The sequence below is a fragment of the Talpa occidentalis genome, unplaced genomic scaffold (genome assembly GCF_014898055.3).
Source record: "Talpa occidentalis isolate TD23 unplaced genomic scaffold, MPIMG_talOcc4v2.1 talOcc4.4, whole genome shotgun sequence".
Taxonomy (NCBI): domain Eukaryota; kingdom Metazoa; phylum Chordata; class Mammalia; order Eulipotyphla; family Talpidae; genus Talpa; species Talpa occidentalis.
In genome coordinates, this window is record NW_023604295.1 from 35,213,521 (window position 1) to 35,235,277 (window position 21,757).

Below are 21,757 nucleotides of genomic sequence, written 5' to 3' on the forward strand. Positions count from 1 at the left end.
AACCCAAAGCTGTTGAATAACACCTGCTTGCAGCTGGACTGAAGATGGGACTGAGTTTGAAAAAGGGAGCACACTCTCCTTTTGGAAAGACAGACAATGTTTCGGGAAATATTCAATAAAAACTCTTTGAGACAGAGAGTCCCCTTCAGGGTGGGAGGGTTCGAAGGGAGCTGTTTTCCCTCTCTCTTAAGGCTTGGCTGGGTCTGGAAGGATGCTATTTAATGTAACCCAGAACTGATTATTTGGTTGATCATGTTTCAAAAACCCTGCCCTTTAAACAAGTTCCCAGAGTAAATTGAGTGCAATTGTGGGAAGCTGAACTTAAAAAAAAGTCTTATTATTATTTTTTTTAGATTTGAAGAAGATGACAGGGGCGGGTGAATGGAAACCTGCCCAGGCACTGAAAAATAAAAGGGACTGGGGGATGGGGATGAGGAGAGCAGAAGAAAGACCAGAATTCTGGGTCGGAAACTCTTGTTGAGTGAGTCATCCCGCAGGACAAATAAAACCTCACTCATCACCCTGTCTTCTTCTCTGTAGCTAGAGAAGCAAACAGTGGGGCCCTGGAAAAACATCAGCAACTTTGTGTAGCATCTGTAGGTGGGGAAGTTTTCCAAGCCACAGAGGGCTGTGAACGCACTTACCGGGGCTCCAGTTTTTCTCAGCCAAATAGGAAGAACCTCCAAATTGACCTTGGAAAAACACACTCACTGAAGGAAAAAATATTCTAAGCTCCTCCTGTTTGTATTGAGATTTTTTAAAAAGAAAGAAATAGATTGCTTTCCAGTTTTCCATGAAAAGAGCCTGAATGCGCTCGCATTCACAGTGGTAGGATCTTTCAAGTGGGCTTTGAAAGGCTGCAGAGAGGACTTAAGCCTTGGCCCTTTTAATGAACACAAGGTCATCCACATAGGACAACTGCATTCATATTAAAAAGCCTAAGGGGGAAAGCATTCTTGCCACTCCTTTCTGCAAAGATTGCAATTAGCATTTTTATGAAGAACATAAACTCTCTGTGTATCAAAGATGCACTTTTATTACTCTGAAACTGGCTCGAATAAGCATCCCGCAAATGTTTGGCTCTTTCCATTCCAGGAGGAGGCCAATTAAAACACAGTCTGTCTCACTGCCAGCCCCTGCCCACCCTTCAGTGGGACAACAACAATACGGAGAGGTAGCTTTGGCGCCCTCAGAAATGGCTTTTCAGTTATTGGGCACCTGGATGGAAAATAATAATTCCTTGGCTCTCAGCACACACGTACACACAAAAACAAAAACCAAAGGCTTATTTTACTTTTCTCTTCACTGCAGTTAGCAGTTGCTTGGTTCAGAAGGATGACTTCACGTACCACCCATTGTGTCAGACTTTCTCCCACCTCTAGAGCAGCAAGGCTCAAGGGAGGGTGGCAGTTGACCATGTCTTTGTGGCGCCAGTGAGCTTGTACAAACTGTATTGCCTTCTGGAAAGCAGCCTGTGCCAACAGGCTGTTCTCTGGAGCAGAGTCTCCCAGTTGCAAACGGCCCCCCTGTGGCTGCCAACCGCCTGTGCCATTTGACATTTCTTTAGGTATTGTCTGAGATGACCTGTGCCTTCCTGTTAGAGGTGGATTCTCAATCATGGCGTGTGGTAGACAGTGATTGGCTCCTTTTAAACCGGAGGCAACAGGCCAGGCGGTACCGCCCTCATTTGGGTCTATCCATCTGCCAAATGAATTTTGCTAAAATATTTAGTTTCTGCATACACAATAAATGACCTTGAATTGGAGTCAGGAAAAAGTACAGACTTTTCAATGGGACTAGCACAAAGAGCAATATATGTCGACAAAGTCCAGTCAATGTTTTTGAATGATGGAATTAATATTGGAGAAATTAATATGTCAAGGCTCTAGGGGAGAACTTGCTACCAAATAATTTTAGATACAGTGGGATGGTGTTTTCCTAGTGTACCTCTATCCATTTCCCTCTACTTTCTGTTGTGGTGAAATTCATTCCTGGGATTGCTGTACTAACACTACCTTTAAAAATGAGACTTCGGGTTTCAGGCAAAGGATTGAATTGGCTTCATATGAAAACAGCTAATGCAATGTTTTATGATGTAACGGCTTTGACGTTTTTGGCTTCAAATAAGAGAGTACCTGCCAAAACTAATTCAAACAATACGGATTTATTAATAAGACTTACAAAACAAGGTGTCCAGAGATGAACAGATCTAAATCTGCCTTAGCAACTAATCAATGCCAAAGGTTAAGATCAATATCCCTGAAATTTTCTTTTTCTTTGTTTCATGCCTTCAAGAAGGCTGCTACAATTCCAAGCATTATGTCTTCAGAGAATGTCTAAAATATGAACTTTTCTGAGAGACTTCCTTTTATTTCTCAATTTCCATAGCTGGGTCATATACAAAGTGGAAAAAAAAATTCTTGATTGATTTAGACCCATTGCATTAATTTCCTAAAACTACCATAACAAAGTGCCACTGGTTGGGTGGCTTAAACAACAGAAATTTACTCTCTCATAATTATGGAGAGTAGAAGTCTAAGACCAAAGTCAGCAGTTTTTTGTCTTCACATGGCCATTCCTCTACGTGCATATGTTTTAATCTCCTCTTAGAAAGACACCATTCATGGGGCCTCCCTGGTGGTGCAAGAGGTTAAGACACAACCTTTGAAGCTACCCACAACCACTGTGGCATGGGTTTGATCTCTGGCTAGGGAGCTTCACACATGGTGCAGCAGACCTCTCCTGTCTCACCCGCTGCTCCCCTCAGCAGTGTATTTCAGTCAATCTGCCTGTTCTGTTCCCCACTCTGTCTCTGCTCTGGTGAATCCTCTCACCGCCCCCCCCCCCCACATCTCTGGCCTGTACCCCAGCTCTTGTATGCATAAACAAATAAATCTTTGAAAAAAGAAAAGAAAGACACCATTCATAATGGATTAGGGGCCCCCTAATGATTTCACTTAACTTGATTCCTTCCTTCAGACCTTATCTCCACATAGGATCAAATTTTAATGCATTGGGGGTTAAGACTTTTCAATATATGAGTTCCAGGGGCACACAATTCAACCTGCAACACCCATCATGACTGAGCATCTGAGGTTTGGCATATTACTGCTGGGGCAATATTGGATTTCATTAACAAGAAGGAAGAGTGATTGTCTACATATCCTTACATATTAGTATTCCCATTTTTTAATGTAATGATATTTGAGATTTTTTTCATTTCCCCAAATATAACAAGTTTTCCCAAATATGACAAGAGGACAATGTTAGAAAACATTCAGAGCAATCAAAGATCAGGATAATTAATCACATCTGTCCTAGATATGTCTCTTGGCACATGGCAGCTATATCCATTGAGAGCATATTCTTCTGTATAAAGTGCATGGTAGGGGAAATAAGTGCATTTGCTTTACAAATGCCCAAGAATTTCTCTTAAGAAAGAAAATTTCCTGATTTAAAAAATTTCTTGACAAATGCTTACCGGAAAAGTGAAACTCAGAGGTCATGGGCTACCAGGAGCCAAGATGACAAAAGAAAATGCTAACTTTGTTTGAATAAGCAAAACCAGAAATTAGAAACTTGTGAAAAAAAATAAAGGAGCAAAAGAAAAAAGGCAAGATTTCAGAAGGTATTACAAGAAAAGTAGATACTAATGCTGGCTACTTGTACAGAATAGAAGGATTTCCCAGAATAAAGAAGTTTGGTATTCGATATGAATTATTTCTAACTCAGCCACTGTCCTCTGAATCACTAAAACATGCCAAGCACATACCTGTCTCAAGAACTTAAAGTTTTGGTAAGGGAGTGGTCTGCAAAGGCATTGAATATATGAGAGGAATTGTTAGATGATCCATAAATGGAACTGGCTTAACTAAAGCAAGATTTCAGAGACACGATACCTGTGAGCTGTCTGTCATCACCTCCTACTCCTTCCTCTAAGCAAGAACATAAATCCAGGGAGACTCTGTCAGTTTTTGTAGAACACTGAAAGGGAGATGGAAGATATCTTTGGCACAATCTTATCTGCAATTTAAGGGGCAGAAGGATCCTAGAAGTCTTCGGGGTTACATATGTATTGTAACATGATCACTTTTTGAAAATAACAGTCAACCCTCTGTTAGATTATGAGTGATTTTGAAATGTTTCCCCACATATTTTTCTTTGTTTCCTAAGTCCTCTGCATTTCCACATAAACTTTTTTGAAAACTTTTTAAAGATAATTTTAGATTGACATGCAATTGCAAGAAATAATAAACGGTGATCCTGTGCACCCCTTGCAAAACTATAGTGTAATACTACAATCAGGATATTGACTTTCATACAGTGGAGATACAGAACATTCCATCACTACAAGCATCCTTGTTCACTTTTTTCCTAACCATGTACTTCTCTCCTGCCTCATCCCTTCCTTAATTCCCAACAGCTAATCTCTTAGATTAAGATACTAATCTATTCATTACTTCTATAATTTTGTTGTTTTGAGAATGTTATATAAATAGAAATATGCATTATATAAACTTTTGAGATTTGGAAAACAGCATAGTATCTTAGAGAGTCATTCAGGTTGTTGGGTATATGGGTAGTTTGTTTAAATACACTTATTGACAGAAATCTGGGTTGTTTCCAGTTATGGGATATTACAAATTAAGGCATTTATTATTTATCAAATTGTGTCTCTCCAGAATTCATATGTTAAAAACTTTACCCCCAATACCTTAGAATAACCTCAGAAAGATAGGTTATTTACAGAGATAATCAAGTTAAAATGAGGTCATTAAGAGAGACCCTAAACCAATATAACTCATGTTCCTATATAAAGGGTAAAATTGAAGATATATACACAGAGTGCAGGACACATGTAAATGTAGTTAGAGATTGGGTGACACTTGATCAAATCAAGGACAACAAGAATTAACATCAGAAGTTAGGAGAGAGCACAGAACACAGTATTTCTCTTATCTCTCAGTAGGAAACAAAGTTGCTGACACGGTGATCTTGGGTTTCTAACATCAGTAACTGGGAGACATTATGTTTCTATTGCTCAAGCAATCCAGTTTGTGGTAATTTGTTATGGCAGCACAAGCAAACTAATACAATATCATGAACATTTGTGAATAGGTTTTTGAATGAACACAAGTCTTCATTTCTTTGTGATAAACGCTGAAGAGTACAATCCTGGGTTGTATGGCAATTGCATGTCTAGTTTTTAAAGGAATACTCAATCTCTTTATTCCAGAGTCACTATACTATTTTACATTTCCAGCAGTAATGCATAAATGATCCAGTTTGCTCACAGCCTTGCCAACATTTGGTGTTTCTACTTTTTATTACACTCCTTCTAATAGATGTATGGTGATATCTGATTATGGTATTAATTTGCATTTCTGTAATGACAAATGAGAATGAACATCTTTCTGTTGTTTGGCTATTTGTTTTTACTCTTGGTTTGTAAATTTTTATATAGTCTAGATAATAATGTTTGTTGAATACATGGTTTGCAATTTTTTCCCACCTGTCTGTAGCTTGTTCTATCATCCCTTTTAACAGGAACTTTTGTGGGGCAAAATTTATTATTTTCATGAAGTCCAATTTATTTGTATTTTTTTATGGATCATGATTTTAATGTCAATTATAAAATTATTGCCTAACCCAAGGTACCAACGAACTTTTCCCTATGCTTATTTATACAATTTTATAATTTTTCATTTTACATTTGAGTCCATGATCCATTTGAGTTAATTTATATGTAATACATTTGGATTAGATTGGAATTCACTATTATTGCTTTTATATGTCCAATCATACCAGCACTATTTGTTGAAAATGGTCTTTCTACCATTGAATTACTTTTGCAACTTTATCAAAAATCAGTTGGGCATTTTTTAAAAATATATTTCTGGGTTCGCTATCCTCTTCTACTGATCCATTCCTATACCAATAAAAATCTTTATTAATTACACTAGGTATTTACTTAGTAGGTCTTGATAACAGGTAGAATGATTCCTACTACTTTAATATTCTTTTCTCCTCTGTCAGTCCTTATCTTTCAATTGATATATTTAAGCCAATAACATGTAGCACAACTACTGATAATTTAGGGTTGTTTGCTATGCTATTTTTATTTTACATTTATTCTATTTTTTTCTTTTCTTTATTTCTACCTTTTGTTTCTTTTTTCTTTTTTCCTGCCATCGTTTGGATTACTTGAACACTTTTTAGAGCTTCATTTTTTCTTTTCTATAGACTTTTTGAATGTTCCATCTTTGCAGAGCTCTTTCAGTGGTTACTCTAGATTTCACATTATATATTCATCACTAAATGTTGTTAACTAGTGTAATTTTATCAGTTCAATTGAAGCTATAAATATCTTAAATCCCTTACATATCTTTTTTTTCCTCCATATAAAATATATTCTTAAATGTTTTCTCTGCATATTTAGATGCACATCAGACGGTATTATAATTTTTGCTTTGATAGTCAAAAATAAATTTAGAAAACTCAATAGAAGGAAAGTATATTTTATTTATGCTTGTTTGTGCTTAACATGTACTTCCTTCCTGATGTACTGAGATTTCTTCTTTTATCATCTCTTTTCTGTTTAGATAAATTTCTTAGTCATTCTGTTATGGTAGATTTCTGATGACAAATTCTCTTAATTTTCCTGTTCCTGAGTATGTCTTGATTTCCCTTTCATTCCTCAAGGAGATTTTCATTGGCACTAGGTTCTGAGTTAACAGTTCTTTTATTTAAGTAGTTAAGAAAGGTGCCACTTGTTTTTGGTCTCTGTAATTTCTGATGCAAAATTCTTTGCCATTTGAATGATATTTTTCATCTAGGTATAGGCTTATTTCTTGCTGTTTTCAATTCCTTTTTTTTTTTTGGTCTTTAAAAAATTTTTGATCATGCTGTATATTGGTGTGAATTTATTTTGGTTTTTCCTTTTTGGGATCCACTCAGTTTCTGACTCTCTAGGTCTTTGTGTGATTTTGGTGGTTTATTTTTGCCAATTTTGGAATGTTTTTAATTAGTATTTCTTCAAGTACTTTTATGAGCCCCACAATTTTTCTACCTTCTTCTAGTACTCCAGTGACACAGCTTTTAGCTATTTTGCTACATTCCCATAAGTTCTTCAGATTTTGTTCATTTTTTTTCTTTGTCTATTTTTCTCTGTTGTTTAGATTGGGTAATTTCTATTGTCCTTAAAGTACACTATTCTTTCCCTTCCATTTTGCTGTTGAATTCATCCATTATGTATTTTTTAAATTTCAGTCATTGTATTTTTATATTTTAAAATTTCCATTTGGTTCCTTTATCTGTGTTTTGCTAAGACATGTTTCTTTGCTAGCATTTAAAATTTTTTTTCATTTGCTTCAACTATCTTAATAATTGTTTATTGATGTATTTCTGTGATGACTCCTTTACAATATTTGTTAGACAATTCTAGCATAACTATCATGTCTGTATGGCTATCTATTGATTGTTCTCTTTCAGTTTGAGATCTTCAAGGTGGTTGGCATAGTAATATATTGAAAGTTAAACAGTTTGGGGACTATGTTAAGAGAAACTGGATCTTAGTAAAACCTTCTGTTGTAGCTTGCTTTTACTGACTGCACTTTGGCAGAGAGCGAGGTAGGCACTGTTACTGTCAGATCAAGGTAGAAGTTAGGCTCTCAATGTGATCTCTAGTGATATTCAGTACCCCATTGGTACTGAGTAGAGTTTGAAATTCCAGTTTTCTCTCCTCTCTCTCTCCCCATCCGTTCCCCCTCTCTTTCTAGCTCTCTTTCTCTGCACCCATCCATCCAATTTAAAAAAAAAAAAATCTATTGAGAGTAAGTTGCAAGACCTAACAGCTTTAGTGTATATATCCTAAAAACAAGGTCATTATTTTACATAACTTTGGTACAGTTATCAACCTCAGGAAATATTTTGAAACATAGTTAATTTTATAGTTATAATTACCTTATTTTATAAACCTTTATAACACTAGAAAAAAATTAGCTTGAACATTTTATAGGGAACTATGTCCTCTCATGTAAGACAGTGGGAAACTTCCCGTTGACCCAGACAATCTGTCTTTATGGAAAATTACTCCAAGAGTTAGAAGTACATTGCCTAGTTCTGTCACTGGACCCATCATATCAATAATTGATTCTGCCTTTGACAACATAATGTTGAATTTGCTTTTATCATCACTCTTCCTAAGTGATTCACCCTATGATACTATCTAAAGAGGACATCTACAATATTGTCTAGCCTATTTCTTTTGGAACTGTTTCTTCTCTCAATCTAACCAATTGGTTTCAATTGGTTTTGTAATTTTCCATAACCCTGATCCCATCTTTGGTTACAGTTTATTTAACCTATGGGTGGGATTTTACTCAAGTTGAAATTATCAGAGTGTTTTGTCCCCTGGAAACAGTTTATTCATCTTGTAGAGGTAAAATTTTTTCCCTTCTAGGCATTTTGGCTGATCTAATAATTAAAATGACATACAATGGGAGGAAAAAAATATATGTATGGGAGCCCCATAAAAATAAGAAACTCAAAGAAGTGATCAAAGTAAGAAACTTTCATGCCTTTCAAAGAAACAATGAATTTATATAGAACTGTAAGACTAAGCAGTTTGTGCTTGGGTATTAAATTGGTGAAAAATTAGCCAGGTTAGTTTCGACAACAAGCTAAGTCTTAAATTTCCTATGTTGGGGTGCCTCCCTGGTGGCACAGCGGTTGAGCGCTGGGCTGTGACTCTGCCCGCAGTCTCTGCAGCGCCGGTTTGATCCTAGGCCGCAGGTGAGGGTCCCACATGGTGTGCAGACCTCTCCTGCTGTGCCCGCTGCTCCCCTTAGCAGTGTATTTCATCACTCTGCCTGTTCTGCTCCCCGCTCTGGCTCTGGTGAATTCTCTCACCCTCCCAGCTTCTGACTGTACCCAGTGCTTGTATAAATAATAAATAAATCTTTAAAATAAAATTAAATTTCCTATTTCGGAAGTGATGAGGATTCCTTCTACCCTTCCACACAGGAAGGGTAATTTTCACATTGGAGATTTACTGTCTGCTTTCAGAGAGACAGGGAGAGCCAGAGTGTCCTTGTACCAACTGTTTCTCAAGAAACTTTAATTCAGAATATTTGATATGACAAAAGAGTATATTTTGTAAAGGAATATTCTGTTACTCTTCAGTCTAAAAGTGGGCTAGAAAAGGCAATCAGAATTACTTCTTTTTTTTTTTTTTAAGATTTATTTATTTATTTATATAAGCACTGGGTACAGTCAGAAGCGTGGGATGGTGAGAGAATTCACCAGAGCCAGAGCAGGGAACAGAACAGGCAGACTGTTCTGACAAAATACGCTGCTGAGGGGAGCAGCGGGTATGGCAGGAGAGGTCTGTTGCAACATGTAGGACACTCACCTGTGGCCGGGGAGCGAACCAGCACTGCAGAGGCTGCAGGCAGCTTCGCAGCCCTGCGCTCAATTGCTGAGCCACCAGGGGAGGCCCAGAATTACTTCTAAAATTTATTTAGTATAAATAAGAAAATTACTTAGTCTTTGTCTTCTGGTGGAAAATTCCAGAGCTTTTGCCAGTTTTGTTTCCTATTATCTGAAAAAATGTCAGTTTGCAGTGAGAGGAAAGAAAAGAGAAATCTATGTATGTACGTATGTATGTATGTATGTATGTATGTATGTATGTCTATCTATCTATCTATCTATCTATCTATCTATCTATCTATCTATCTATCTATCTATCTCTTTAAAGACAGAGAGGGAGAGATAGGTGGTATAGGCATATCCTTGATTTTAGTTATTCTCATATACCATCATAACATGGGAACAAGTACAATATAACGCACATCTGTGAAACTTCCAAAACTTTTTATTTTGGAAAATGATCATTTGTCCTTCCTTTTGCCTGATGAAATCTTTGAGCAATCAATATTGGTATTTCAGATTTGAGTGTTACTGACCTATGTTGTGGACCTATATATATACTTTCATATATCTCATTCAATTCAAATGTCCTAAAAATGAGTAAAGATGTTTTTATACATTTTAAAGATGAAAAAAATGGGAGCTTTAGAGAGGTGGCACTTTATAAGTCACTCAAAAAGTAAATGAGGTCTGAATTCAGGGACTCGGCTCTCATATAATGCACACATGGGATTGAGAAATAGGTACCCACTGTTGAGCACAGTCCCAAGTTAGGATGTACATCTTTGTGTGCAAAGCATGGACCAGAGTTCACACTTTACTTGTTGTTCCTACCAGATGGTTGTCCTTGTGTAGTGAAAAACCCTGGCAACCATTACACAGTATCTGGCAGAATTTATCTTAGATTGGGTTTGAGCTTTTGAATTTAAGTTCTTTTTTTTTTTTAATTCATCTACATTGAATCCGATTTCATTTCCACTTATGACTTGATTTTGTGATACATCTACAGCAAATGAAGACTGTTTTGGACAGTATAGACTAGGTTGTGCTTTGATAACAAGCAACTTCAAAATCTTCGTATTTTGTCTGAACAAAATTTTATCTAGTGCTCATTCAAATTCTACTGAGAATTTGTTTCTCCAGAGCAACTGTGCCCCATGTGCTGAGTATCTGAAGCTTCTTAGATCAATGGTACCTCCATATGCATACATGTCTCTACAATTCCTGCGACAAGGGAAGAGTCAAGCTAAAGATCCTAGCATCTGCAATTAAAATTTCCACATACAAATCATGCACGCCACTTCAACTCATATTTCATGGTCAAATCAAGTCATATGGCAACACACAGCTTCGAGAGGTGGATTGGTGCAGTCTCCCATGTACTCTGAAGGAAAAGCTATGTAGATAATTGTGAACAATAGTGATAAATACCACCAGGACTTGTGACTATTAAATAGAATTAATGTTTAAAGCAAGTATGTATGATGCCATGATAGTCTTAGATCAGAACACTGTGGATAGTATTAAGGAAAACTCTCTCTCCTTTGTTTTACTTTGATCACAAAGCTTGGGAAAGTCAAACATAAATAATACAATTGCTTTATATGTTACCAACCATTGTAGATAACCTATTTTTCTTTTATATAATACCTCTTTTGTGGTAGAAATCTAGTGCTAGAGCTAATGGTAGAATATTATTGATGAAGCTTACCACACAGGGCTCAAATAATATAATAGTTACAAAAGAGCTGGGTAGACTTTAACATATTGAGAAACATTTTAAGATAATACTGTAGTTTTCTTTTTGGATCTCCATCTGGAGAATCTCTGGATGACTTTTTAGCTAAAAACTGATTGGGTGATCTTTCAGAGAGCATAACCCCCCACTTCCAGAAAATCCAAAGGTCTCTCTTGGCAACAGACTCCCATAAGCATTTATTGATTCAATGAAAGGCCTCGTTAAGTGTGGCAGGGTGGAATAGGTCTGGGGTAGAAGGCAAGAGTGGTCAGGACACGTCAGTGATAAGGATGTGGCTCAGATGAAAAAATAAAGCAGCCTCTAGTGTAAATGTGAGCCTGCTGAGGTCTGCTCTGTGATTCTCTTTAATAACGGAGTCGAGAGGTGTTAATGAGCATGACACAGGGCACAGAGCCATCAAGTGAATTAGTCATAGCTTGATTCTTTTATGTGCCTTGTCTAATAGCAAACATTACCCAGCAATCACAGCAGCGGCACTCTCAGATGGAGCAGAAGGTGTGGAAGGGAGTAATGAGGCTGCCTAAAAACTGTTTTACAGAGCCCTGCACCAATTCACAACAGATAATAGAACTCAAAGCCAGACAGATAATAGAAGCGACAGCCATTTATTGCTAAGAGACTGTCTGAATATTTGTGCGTAAAACAGCCCACTCCAAGTTCTTTAATCACATTTCCCGAGCAAAAGTGGCAAAAAGGAAATCCACGTGGCAGGCTACTTCCATTAGTGTATTTTAAATGAGTATAAAGAAAAAGCATGAGTAGATGTGAAGAAAAAGAATACTGACAGAGACTGCAGATCAGAGACAGTCTGGCTGCTTGAATCCAGCAAATTGGGACATGTTCTCCTTGTGGGTAGGGCAGAGCCTTGGAAGAGAGCTCATCCTGCAGTTATTTGATATTCAGAATCATTAAAAAAATTGTAGTTTGCAGTTCTTCCTGAGAGGATGGCTCACCTATACACCATTTTCTCTTACTTATTGCCATGCCATACCTTTGGAACTCTTTGAATCTTGTGGGTAGTGGATGGGGACAGACGTCTCTGGAAAGGTTTGGGTGATGGAATTCATGATTCTTCTATATAATTCATGATTTTTTTATATATTTCTATATATTTTCTATATATTGTCTTTTGCCAAAAGATCCCCCCCATAAACATACATTACAAAATGCCCCTTAATGTAATGTGAAATTCTGAAATTTGTTTTTCATATTTTTCCCACTCCATCTGGCAATCATGTGTTTTGTTCTAGTGCCACATTTTAAAAGGGACATTAACCAGATGAAGTGAACACAAAAGAAGATGTCCAAAATGTCACTGGAATGTGACCATTTCTTTAAAAATGGTTAGAGGGACTTGAGAAGAATTTGACATAGAGATTATTATGAGTGGGTAGCTTGACAACAGTATTCAACTAGAGGCTTCCTTTCTGTGAAAGAGGAATTAACTATGTTCTGTAGGACTTTATGCAGTAGAAAAGGACGAATAAAGTTAATTTACAATAGGTTGGTTAATCGGACCCTGATTATTGGAAATGGGAATTTTCCATGACACCACTACTCCACCACCATGGTAGATTATGGGGAATGATTTGACAGTGGTTAGAACTATTCAGGAGTTGAATGAGCATTCTGGAAGTATAGTGAGCTCCCTGTCAGTGGATGTATTCAAGTGGAGGATTCAAGTGGAAATAATCACTTGTAAAGGAAATTACAGAAAATATTTTAGCTGGAGTTTTGCCCTAATTGATGTGAAGTCCACTCAAATCTAGAGGGCCTGTGGTCTTTTTAGTCTCCTTTGGGAAGTTCTTGATGTATTATATCCTGAACCCCAGGAACTCTGAAGGCTGTGTTTAAAGTAGTTTTTTTTTTTCTCTTTGAAAGTCAGAAAAACTTTGGCTTTATATTATTATGGGTATACAAATCAAGGATTATTTATGAGATAGATAGTAAATAATGATTGCTGGTGCAAAGTACAAGTTTTGTTTTTTCTGGAGTTTGTAATTGTCTTCAGTACATATAACTAATTATCCCCCAGGTATTTTAATAGTTTTTTTTTTTTTTTTTTTTACAGAGTCTGAATACAGGAGGATTTTTATTTTTTCATGTAATGATGTAAAACACAAATGCTGGCTTGACAAATATTCACATATAACATCTCACATTAAAAACTCAACAGACCTGGATCCAGAGGAACTGTTTTATCACTCTACGGAGCATACTGTGTTAGTATTCCAAAAGTTTATTCCAATCCATTCCTTCTTTTATACTCTAAAACATCTTCATTATGCTGCTTGATGAGATAGAACCACAGAAAGGCCGAGGTGCCCAAGGTCAGGCCAACTTTCAGCCAGTCGGGCTGGGCGTGAGGCAGGTCCCGCACGTAGAACTTCGCCCGCGCGGCGGAAACGCTCGGGAGCCTGGCCGGGGCCAGCAGCCGGGAGCAGCGGCGCAGCCACGCGGGCGCCGCCATATTGCCGGGTCCGGTATTTTAATAGTTTTATAAAATACTATGTTATAATATTTTATATACAGTCATCCATCATGTCCATATATAACAATTTAGTACCAACATTGTTAGTTGTGTATCCAAAATGCACTCTTGCTTTCTTTTGTATTGATGGAAGACTGATATTTGTTTAGGGCAGCAATAGATATAGCTTCAAAATTCATTTACTAACCTTTTTTGCAACAAGAGTTATTCATAAGGTACTGATAAGATTCATACAATGTTTCTTTTTTTTCACCTTTCCTTTCTTTTTTTTCTTCTTTCCTTCCTGAATATGCTGATCTTATGTGAGGGATCCAGCACTCTTTATGAGATATGAGGCAACCATGAGAATAAAGGATACAAGATACAGAAGAACAGACAAAGACTTGGATATTAAATGGCATAACAAAACCCATTCCAGGATTTTTTTTTTCTTACCTTCAGAATTATAGTTAAATGTGGGAAATGAATTTACTTGATTCAGGGGCTCCTTGGTGGCACAAGGGGTTAAATATCAGCACTGTGAAACTATCAGCAGCCACTGCAGCAGTTTGGGGAGCTAACCCACATGGCATACCAGACCTCTCCTATCTTGCCTGCTGCTCCCCTTAATAATATATTTCAGTCAATCTGCCTGTTCTGCTCCCCACTCTGTCTCTGGTGAACCCTCTCACCTTCAGCACCTCTGACCTACACCCCAGCTCTTGTATGCATAAATAACATGAATCTTTAAAAAAATTAAACAAATTTTATTTGATTTATTCAGTTCTATGAGGTTTCTAAGCTAAGTTAAATGTTTCTAAGCTAAGTTAAATGTAACCCTAAGATATTTCAAATCAATGAATTTCTCAATAAATTATCTTGGGGCAAGTCCCCAGCTACTTGGGAAAATATGGAGAAGTATCCTTACCCCACGTTTTATAGAATACAATCTTAGTTTATGGAAAGTTTGCCTCAATATTCCTAAAACCTCTGAAATAAAATTATTAAGATTAATCATATGAAATTAAAATTTTACATTTAGCTAAAGCTAAATGATTAAATTGTTAGGAAGACAGTTGCCACACTAAGAACTAATCTCTACAGTATATAAAGAGACATTCAGTAATAACAAGGAAAAAAAATCTGACTAATAGAAATTTTGGCAAAGAAATAGACAGAAAATTCCAAGAAAGAAATATCTGAGAAAAATCTCTTACAAAACAGACTAATTAAATAACAAATAAAAAGGAACTTGAAAAAGGCAGACATAAAGAAAGAAGCCAATTAAGATGTATAAACAATTTCCTCACAGAGATAAGAGAAAATAGAATATCCTGAAAATAACAAGAAGATGCTTCATACATTTTAGGACAGAACAAATGAAACAACCAAAGAACAAGTCAGAACATTTTGGAAATTAAAAATGTGGGAATAAAAATGTCTAGAAAAATACTTGGAATATATTGTGAAGGGAATAGCTTACTAATTAGAACCAAAACATGAAAAGATTGTCCATAAGAGAGAAAACAAGAGAAAATTGAAAAACCAAGGCATAAGCTCTAACAGTCAACTATGGAAAACTCCAGAAAAAAAATCAGAGAAAACAGAGAAGAAATTATCCAAGTTACAATTTTATCAAATTTCCCAAATCCACAGTATATAACACTATAGATTAAAAGTGTGCATGTGATTATCTGTCTTCATGAATGGAAGAAAATCAGAACACGTGGATGCACAAGAAAAAATTGTCTCATAGAAAAGATTAGAAATAAGAATGGCATATTCATCTGTTTTTTTTTATCCATTTTGTTATAAATTTTAATTTGGAAAGGGTGCTGAAATCAAATCAATCAGTCACATCTACTGATATTGAATCTTTTTTTTTTTTAAGATTTATTTATTTATTTATTTATTTATTTATACAAGCACTGGGTACAGTCAGAAGCGTGGGAGGGTGAGAGAATTCACCAGAGCCAGAGCAGGGAACAGAACAGGCAGAAGGACCGAAGTACACTGCTGAGGGGAACAGCGGGCAGCAGGACAGGTCTGCGTGCCATGTGGGACCTTCACCCGGCAGCTGGGGATCAAACCAGCGCTGCAGAGGCTGCGGCCAGCTTCGCAACTCAGCGCTCAACCGAACTATTTTTTAATATACATACATACATATATATATATACACATTGTTTATTTATAATAAATTCCTAAATTATTTAGGATAAATTCCTGTTGTTGATTATACTTGCTCTAATAATCTGGAATTAGGAAGAATCTAAGACTTTTGTTAAATATTTTGAAATGTTATTAGTCAAATATGAAAACATATTTACCAATTTAAAAGTATGTATGTAGCAATTAAATTGGTATTAAAAATTATTGAATGACTAAAATTTTAATGTAAAAATTAGCCTTTGGCTATTTCCCTATTGTGGTGTTTGATCTTTTATTTCAATTTTTAACAACTGTTTACCTGATACATATGTTTTTATCTAATTTTGTTCATTACATATGTGTATCTTTTACTATATTGCAACTGCCTATCCAATATATTAATCATATTTTAAAGGGTTAAATAAACTGAAATTTAGTTTATGGTATATATATATATATATAGCTTTGTTTTTCAAAATAATTAAATTTTTGGTATCCTATATTCAAGATTGAATCTTTTTTATTCCATAATTTAAAATAATTTCTCTAAAACATTAGTGAGATACACACATGGAAATTTCCATATAAGTATCGATACAAATTACTTTTTAAAAATGAAACACATATACATCAATTTTAATGTACAAAATAATTATATGTGCTTGGCTCTGTTTTTGAGATTTCTCCTCTATTTTATTTACCCATCTCTGTGTTCCTGTAGCACTGTTTAGGTAATTACAACTCTTCAATTCCATTTAGAATCTAGGAGTATACATTCTTGAAATTAGTCTTATTTCAAAAAGATATTCAAATTTTGAGTGGCATAATGTTAAATGTAAAAATGAATTTTGGAGTATGCTAATATAATATACCTATTCCTAATGCAGCCCTTGACTCAGGACTCAGTCTTTTGAATTCTAGTGTTTCCTCTGTGATAGTCCATGAAGAAAAGGATGGGCTTAGATTGAAGCGTACTAAACATTCAATGTCCTGCCTTATGTACTCTGAATCCCCTAATGCATATGCTTGATTGTGGGAAACTTGTTTTCATATTGTAAACCCCATTTTCTCTACAAAGACCAGAGTTCTTTTTTTTTAATATTTATTTACTTATACATAGAAGAGCTGGGGTGCAGGCCATAGATGCAGGGGGTGAGAGGATTCACCAGAGACAGACTGGGGAGCAGAACAGGCAGATTGACTGAAATACACTGCTGAGGGGAGCAGCAGGTGTGACAGGAGAGGTCTGCTGTGCCATGTAGGTCACCTACCTGGGAATCAAACCTGCACTGAGGTGACTGAGGACACCTCCACAGTGCTGTGTCTTAACCCCTTGTGCCACCAGAGAGGCCCTAGAGACCAAAGTACTTATGTGTTTTCCTTGTTACTTTTCTTTTCCAAAGTTGGTTCTTCTGAAAGGGACCAATATATCTAAATATCACAGGGACTTCCTTGTATTTCAGCTACTGAAAGATCTGAAATTTAAGCCATGGGGCAGACATGTGACACTGTATTTACATGATAGCTGGGTTGGAAAAGAATAATTTAATTAGGGTGATTTTTCAGTTTCTGAATTCCACAATGTTGGTAGGGCTTTCATATATTGTCTGGCCACTGGAAGATTCTAAATAACATCTGGGATCACAGATATAGAGGAATCATTAGATGCAATATTCCCATTTTGTAGATGGGTAGTTGAGGTGTAAAGTGGTGATTAATTTTTAATGGTCACTTCATGAAAATTCGACCTTTGTTTTATTGAAAGATGATAAAAGTAAGCCTTACCTCAGTGCTAAGTGATCTTTGGAAGGATGGGTTCTCTGGAAAGTAAATGCTGAAATAAAGAAAAGTAAATGTTGAAATAAACATGCAGGATGTTTCCTGGGTAGCTTCCTGGTTCTTGGGATCAATACCTTGGGACAGAAGGTGGAAATGAAGGAGTGGGAAGAGACAGAATTGGAATTTCTATAAGGGAACTCAGTTGCCTGATAGTCTCAGCTAACATCTGAGGATGTGCTGTAGTTCAAATGGCCCACAAGAGTTATACCAATTTAACTGCAGTGTCCTGGCCTTTACAGTCTAGTTTCCGTCAGTTCTTGGTTGCATACAATATCCAGGAAGGAAGTCTGCCTGGGCAAGGAAACTCTGCATCAGAGGCATCCCCTGAAGGACTGCCAGCTTAAGGCTGTCTGAGAGGGCAATCCCATCCTCTGGGGTAAGGTCTTTCTTAGAGAAGGATCAGGGAGTGTCTGTCCATATCCATCATAAGAGCCTTGCTATCAATACGCAAGTGAAGCTTGGACTTGACACCAAGATTCCCTGGTGTGTAGCTCCTGTTACTACAATTCCCCTTTGTTGTTAGATTCCAAACTCTTTCTTAGGAGTTTGTGATATGGAGTTGTGATTCTTAGATGTGAGCTGTTGAACTGTGGAGAGTATTGCCAATCGTGTTGGCACAATACATTTATCTTCATGCTCAACCACCACAACAAAAACATTTAAGTCTATCCCTGAAGGTTTAATAACTCAAACTTTAGAATAGAATACTTAATACCAAGTTCCTTAAATGCCTCTTCAAACTCCATAACTTAAAACAAAAATCTACTCATTCCAATTCTCCCTGGAGTTGCATGTTGATAAATGATTACCCTAAGGAGTTTTCTGAATCTTCATCTTTCTTGTCTGTCAATATCACCCCTCATATGATGAATATAGAACCAGAATTCTCCAGTACCATAGAGAATTTGAGGACACTATTGGGACCTTGCTATGAACCAAGACAGGCTTCACCTAGGACCTGAATCTATCCTTATGTTCTTTCTACCTGCACAACTTGCACATCAGCTACTTTCTCCAAGAGTATTAAGTAGCTTAATACATGAAAACACCTAGAAAATATATGTAAGAATTAAATAAATATCAGTTATTATTATTTTAGTGGCTTTTGAATATTCCTAATAAAGTTCTATAATGTGTGCACTACAGCTTATCCCCTTGGTATGGTAAAGAGACAAATATGTTTTTTTCCACATGTCATTGTCACCTACAGCAGTGGTTACAGAGATAGCAATTGTGTTTGTGTTCTACTTATCAACTGGTTCACTCCATGCTCTAAGGATAGTGTTGAAGCCATGGCACAGAGAGAGAAGGAATGACAGTGAGTGTTCCAGTGTTATCATTCTTATTTTATTTCTTTATTTTTAAATGTTATTTTTGAAAGATTTTATTTACTTATTTTTGCACAGAAGAACTGGGGTGTAGGCCAGAGGTGCTGGGATTCACCAGAGACAGAGTGGGGAACAGAACAGGCAGATCTACTGAAATACACTGCTGAGGGGAGCAGTGGATGAAACAGAAAAGGTCTGCTGTGCCATGTGGGTTAACTCCCTGGCTGGGGATTGAACTCAGGCTCTCATGGTGATAGCACTGAGACTTCTAGGCCCAGGGAGATCCCAATGTTGCCATTTTAAACCCATATTACATCAATAAACATAGCTGAATATTAAATAAGTTTAAAAAGGCCGTTTTAATTTGAAACTGACTTAAATGTGGAATTCTCATCTAGGTTTCAGTTTTCCTTTTCTGGGACCATATAGACCAAGTCTCTTCCCTCTTTTGAAGACTGACCTTTAAATTTTAAAGCACCAATTGTAGCTGGTCATTGAATCTGTTGTAGATCTGTGACTTGTGTAGGGACTGGCTTGAAAGACCAATTTGTGCTGCCTTGTCTCCTGCTTTATTTTTGGTAACCTGGTATGAATTAGAAATTCAGTGTGAACCTTGTTTAGCCTGGTGTCATAGTTCTCTCTTGCCCACTGGTACCCACTGATATGGAAAATCCTTTCTTGTCCTTTTGTAAGGTAAGGAAAAATGTCAGGCTTTTCTGCCCTCCCGCCATTAGGATTGATGATGGATCCTTGCGGTCCTGAATGCATGCCTGATGGCGGGCACCTGGAATAGGGTGTGGGCATAGGTAGATGGGATTCACCTGGGCTGAGACTATGATTTTTAAGGGCAGCGTCACGGGGATGCCAGCAGCAGAAACAGAAGCCGAGGAGAAACTGAAAGAGAAGCCGAGAAGCAGCAGAACGAACAGAAGAGCAAAGAAGCAGAGAGAACGCCAGAGAGCCCAGATAGAGTGAGGATTTGCTGGGTGTTGGGAGGACTGCCAGCCTCCTGGCCCCTCAGCCCCTCTGCCTGTCATATGCCTGGTAAACCCCAGTAAAAACCTGCAAAAAGCCACTGAGGACTCTGACTCCTCCTTTACCCAGTCTGCATGGGATCAGAAAACCTGCACTGTGTCCAGTCCTGACCCTACACCTTTCTACTTATTCAAATACAACATTTTTTTTAAGATTTATTTTTTTATTTATGCAAGCACTGGGGTACAAGCCAGATGCTCGGGAGGGCGAGAAGATTCACCAGAGACAGGAGAACAGAACAGGCAGACTGTCGCAATACTCTGCTGCGGGGAGCAGCAGGCGAGATAGGAGAGGTCTGCTCGCCATGTGGGTTGCTCCGAGGCTGGTGGGGAACCAACCAGCACTGCAGAGGCTGCAGACAGCTTCACAGCGCTGCGCTCAACTGCCTGCGCCGCCAGGGAGGCCTTCAAATACAACATTTTTAAAAGACCCTTTTGTAGGGTAAATGATTATCAGGCTTTTCTTTCCTTTTTTTTTTTTTTTAAGATTTATTTATACAAGAACTAGGGTACAGTCAGAGGCGCGGGAGGGTGAGAGGATTCACCAGAGACAGAGTGGGGCGCAGAACAGGCAGACGGACTGAAGACACTGCTGAGGGGAGCAGCGGGGAGGCAGGAGAGGTCTGCCGCACCATGTGAGACTCTCCCTGGCCGTCCGGGAATTGAACCCATGCTGCAGAGGCTGTGGATAGCTTCACAGAGTGGCGCTCAACCCGCTGCGCCACTGGGGAGGCCCGATTGTCAGACTTTTCTGCCCTCCCGCCGTTAGCGTTGATGATGGATCCCTGTGGTTCTGAATGCATGCCTGCTGGCGGGCACCTGGAGTGGGGTGTAGGCATATGTAGGTGGGATCACCTGGGCTAAGACCGGGCATATAAGGGCGGCGTCTCGGAACAGACCACCGGAAGACCAACAAGTGAGAGAGCTGAATGGAACCAGCAGAAGAGAACAAGACCATGAGAGAATGTGGGAGAGCCCAGGTAGAGTGAAGACTTGCTGGAGGCTGGGAGCCTGCCAGCCTGCTAGCCCCCCAGCACCCCTGCCTGCCGTGTACCTGGCAAAATCCCAATAAAAGCCTGAAAAGCCACCGAAGGCTCCAAAACTCTCCTTTACCCGTCTGCCCGGGTCATAGAAAACCTGCTCCATGCCCTTCCTACCCCTACATCTTTATTCCAGAGAATCTTGTGATATTCATTAAGGGTACCTATAGCTATATGTCCAGTTTTTACAACATCTTTCCTGGGGAGCAGGAAAGTTGTACTATTGTGTTGGCGATTTAGGAGTGAGTCTTACTGGGTGTCTCTTACCCCTGCTTCAATCTGCTCACATTTTTTTTTTTTTTTGTCTGAGCAAAATTTGATGAAAATAAACATCATCAGTGAGAAGTGAAGCTGCTGAAGAGTTGAAAGAAGACAGGCTGTTTGTATTCTTGTGAGTACCAGGTTTTCTTTATGTTCATTTTAAAAGTTGTTATTTTTTTTGGAAATGGTAATACATTTATGTGGTTCAAAAATCCAAACAATGTTAACAGTTATAAACGGAAAATCTGGCTCCCAGCCCTGCCTCTATGCTCTCTGTTTTCCCTTGTTCACTGTGTTTATCCTTCTACTGTTTATTTTTAAAATGACAAGCAAATATAAATGAATAGTCTCATTTCTCCCCTTTTTTGCACAATTGGTAGTTATAGCAGAAAGCAGTACTGTTCACCAATATTCTTGCTCGCTTCTGCATAGGAAAGTCTTTGAATGTG

At 37.8% G+C, this 21,757-nt stretch overlaps 1 protein-coding gene across 1 annotated transcript; it reads right to left on the reverse strand.

The window, feature by feature from the left end:
* Positions 1-13,246: 13,246 nt before the first annotated feature.
* LOC119257387 (NADH dehydrogenase [ubiquinone] 1 subunit C1, mitochondrial-like) lies at positions 13,247-13,660 on the reverse strand. The gene has a single exon (XM_037525274.2). The coding sequence runs from the start codon at positions 13,656-13,658 to the stop codon at positions 13,428-13,430; it is 231 nt and encodes a 76-aa protein (XP_037381171.1). The 5' UTR covers positions 13,659-13,660; the 3' UTR covers positions 13,247-13,427.
* Between the last annotated feature and the right edge of the window lie 8,097 nt (positions 13,661-21,757).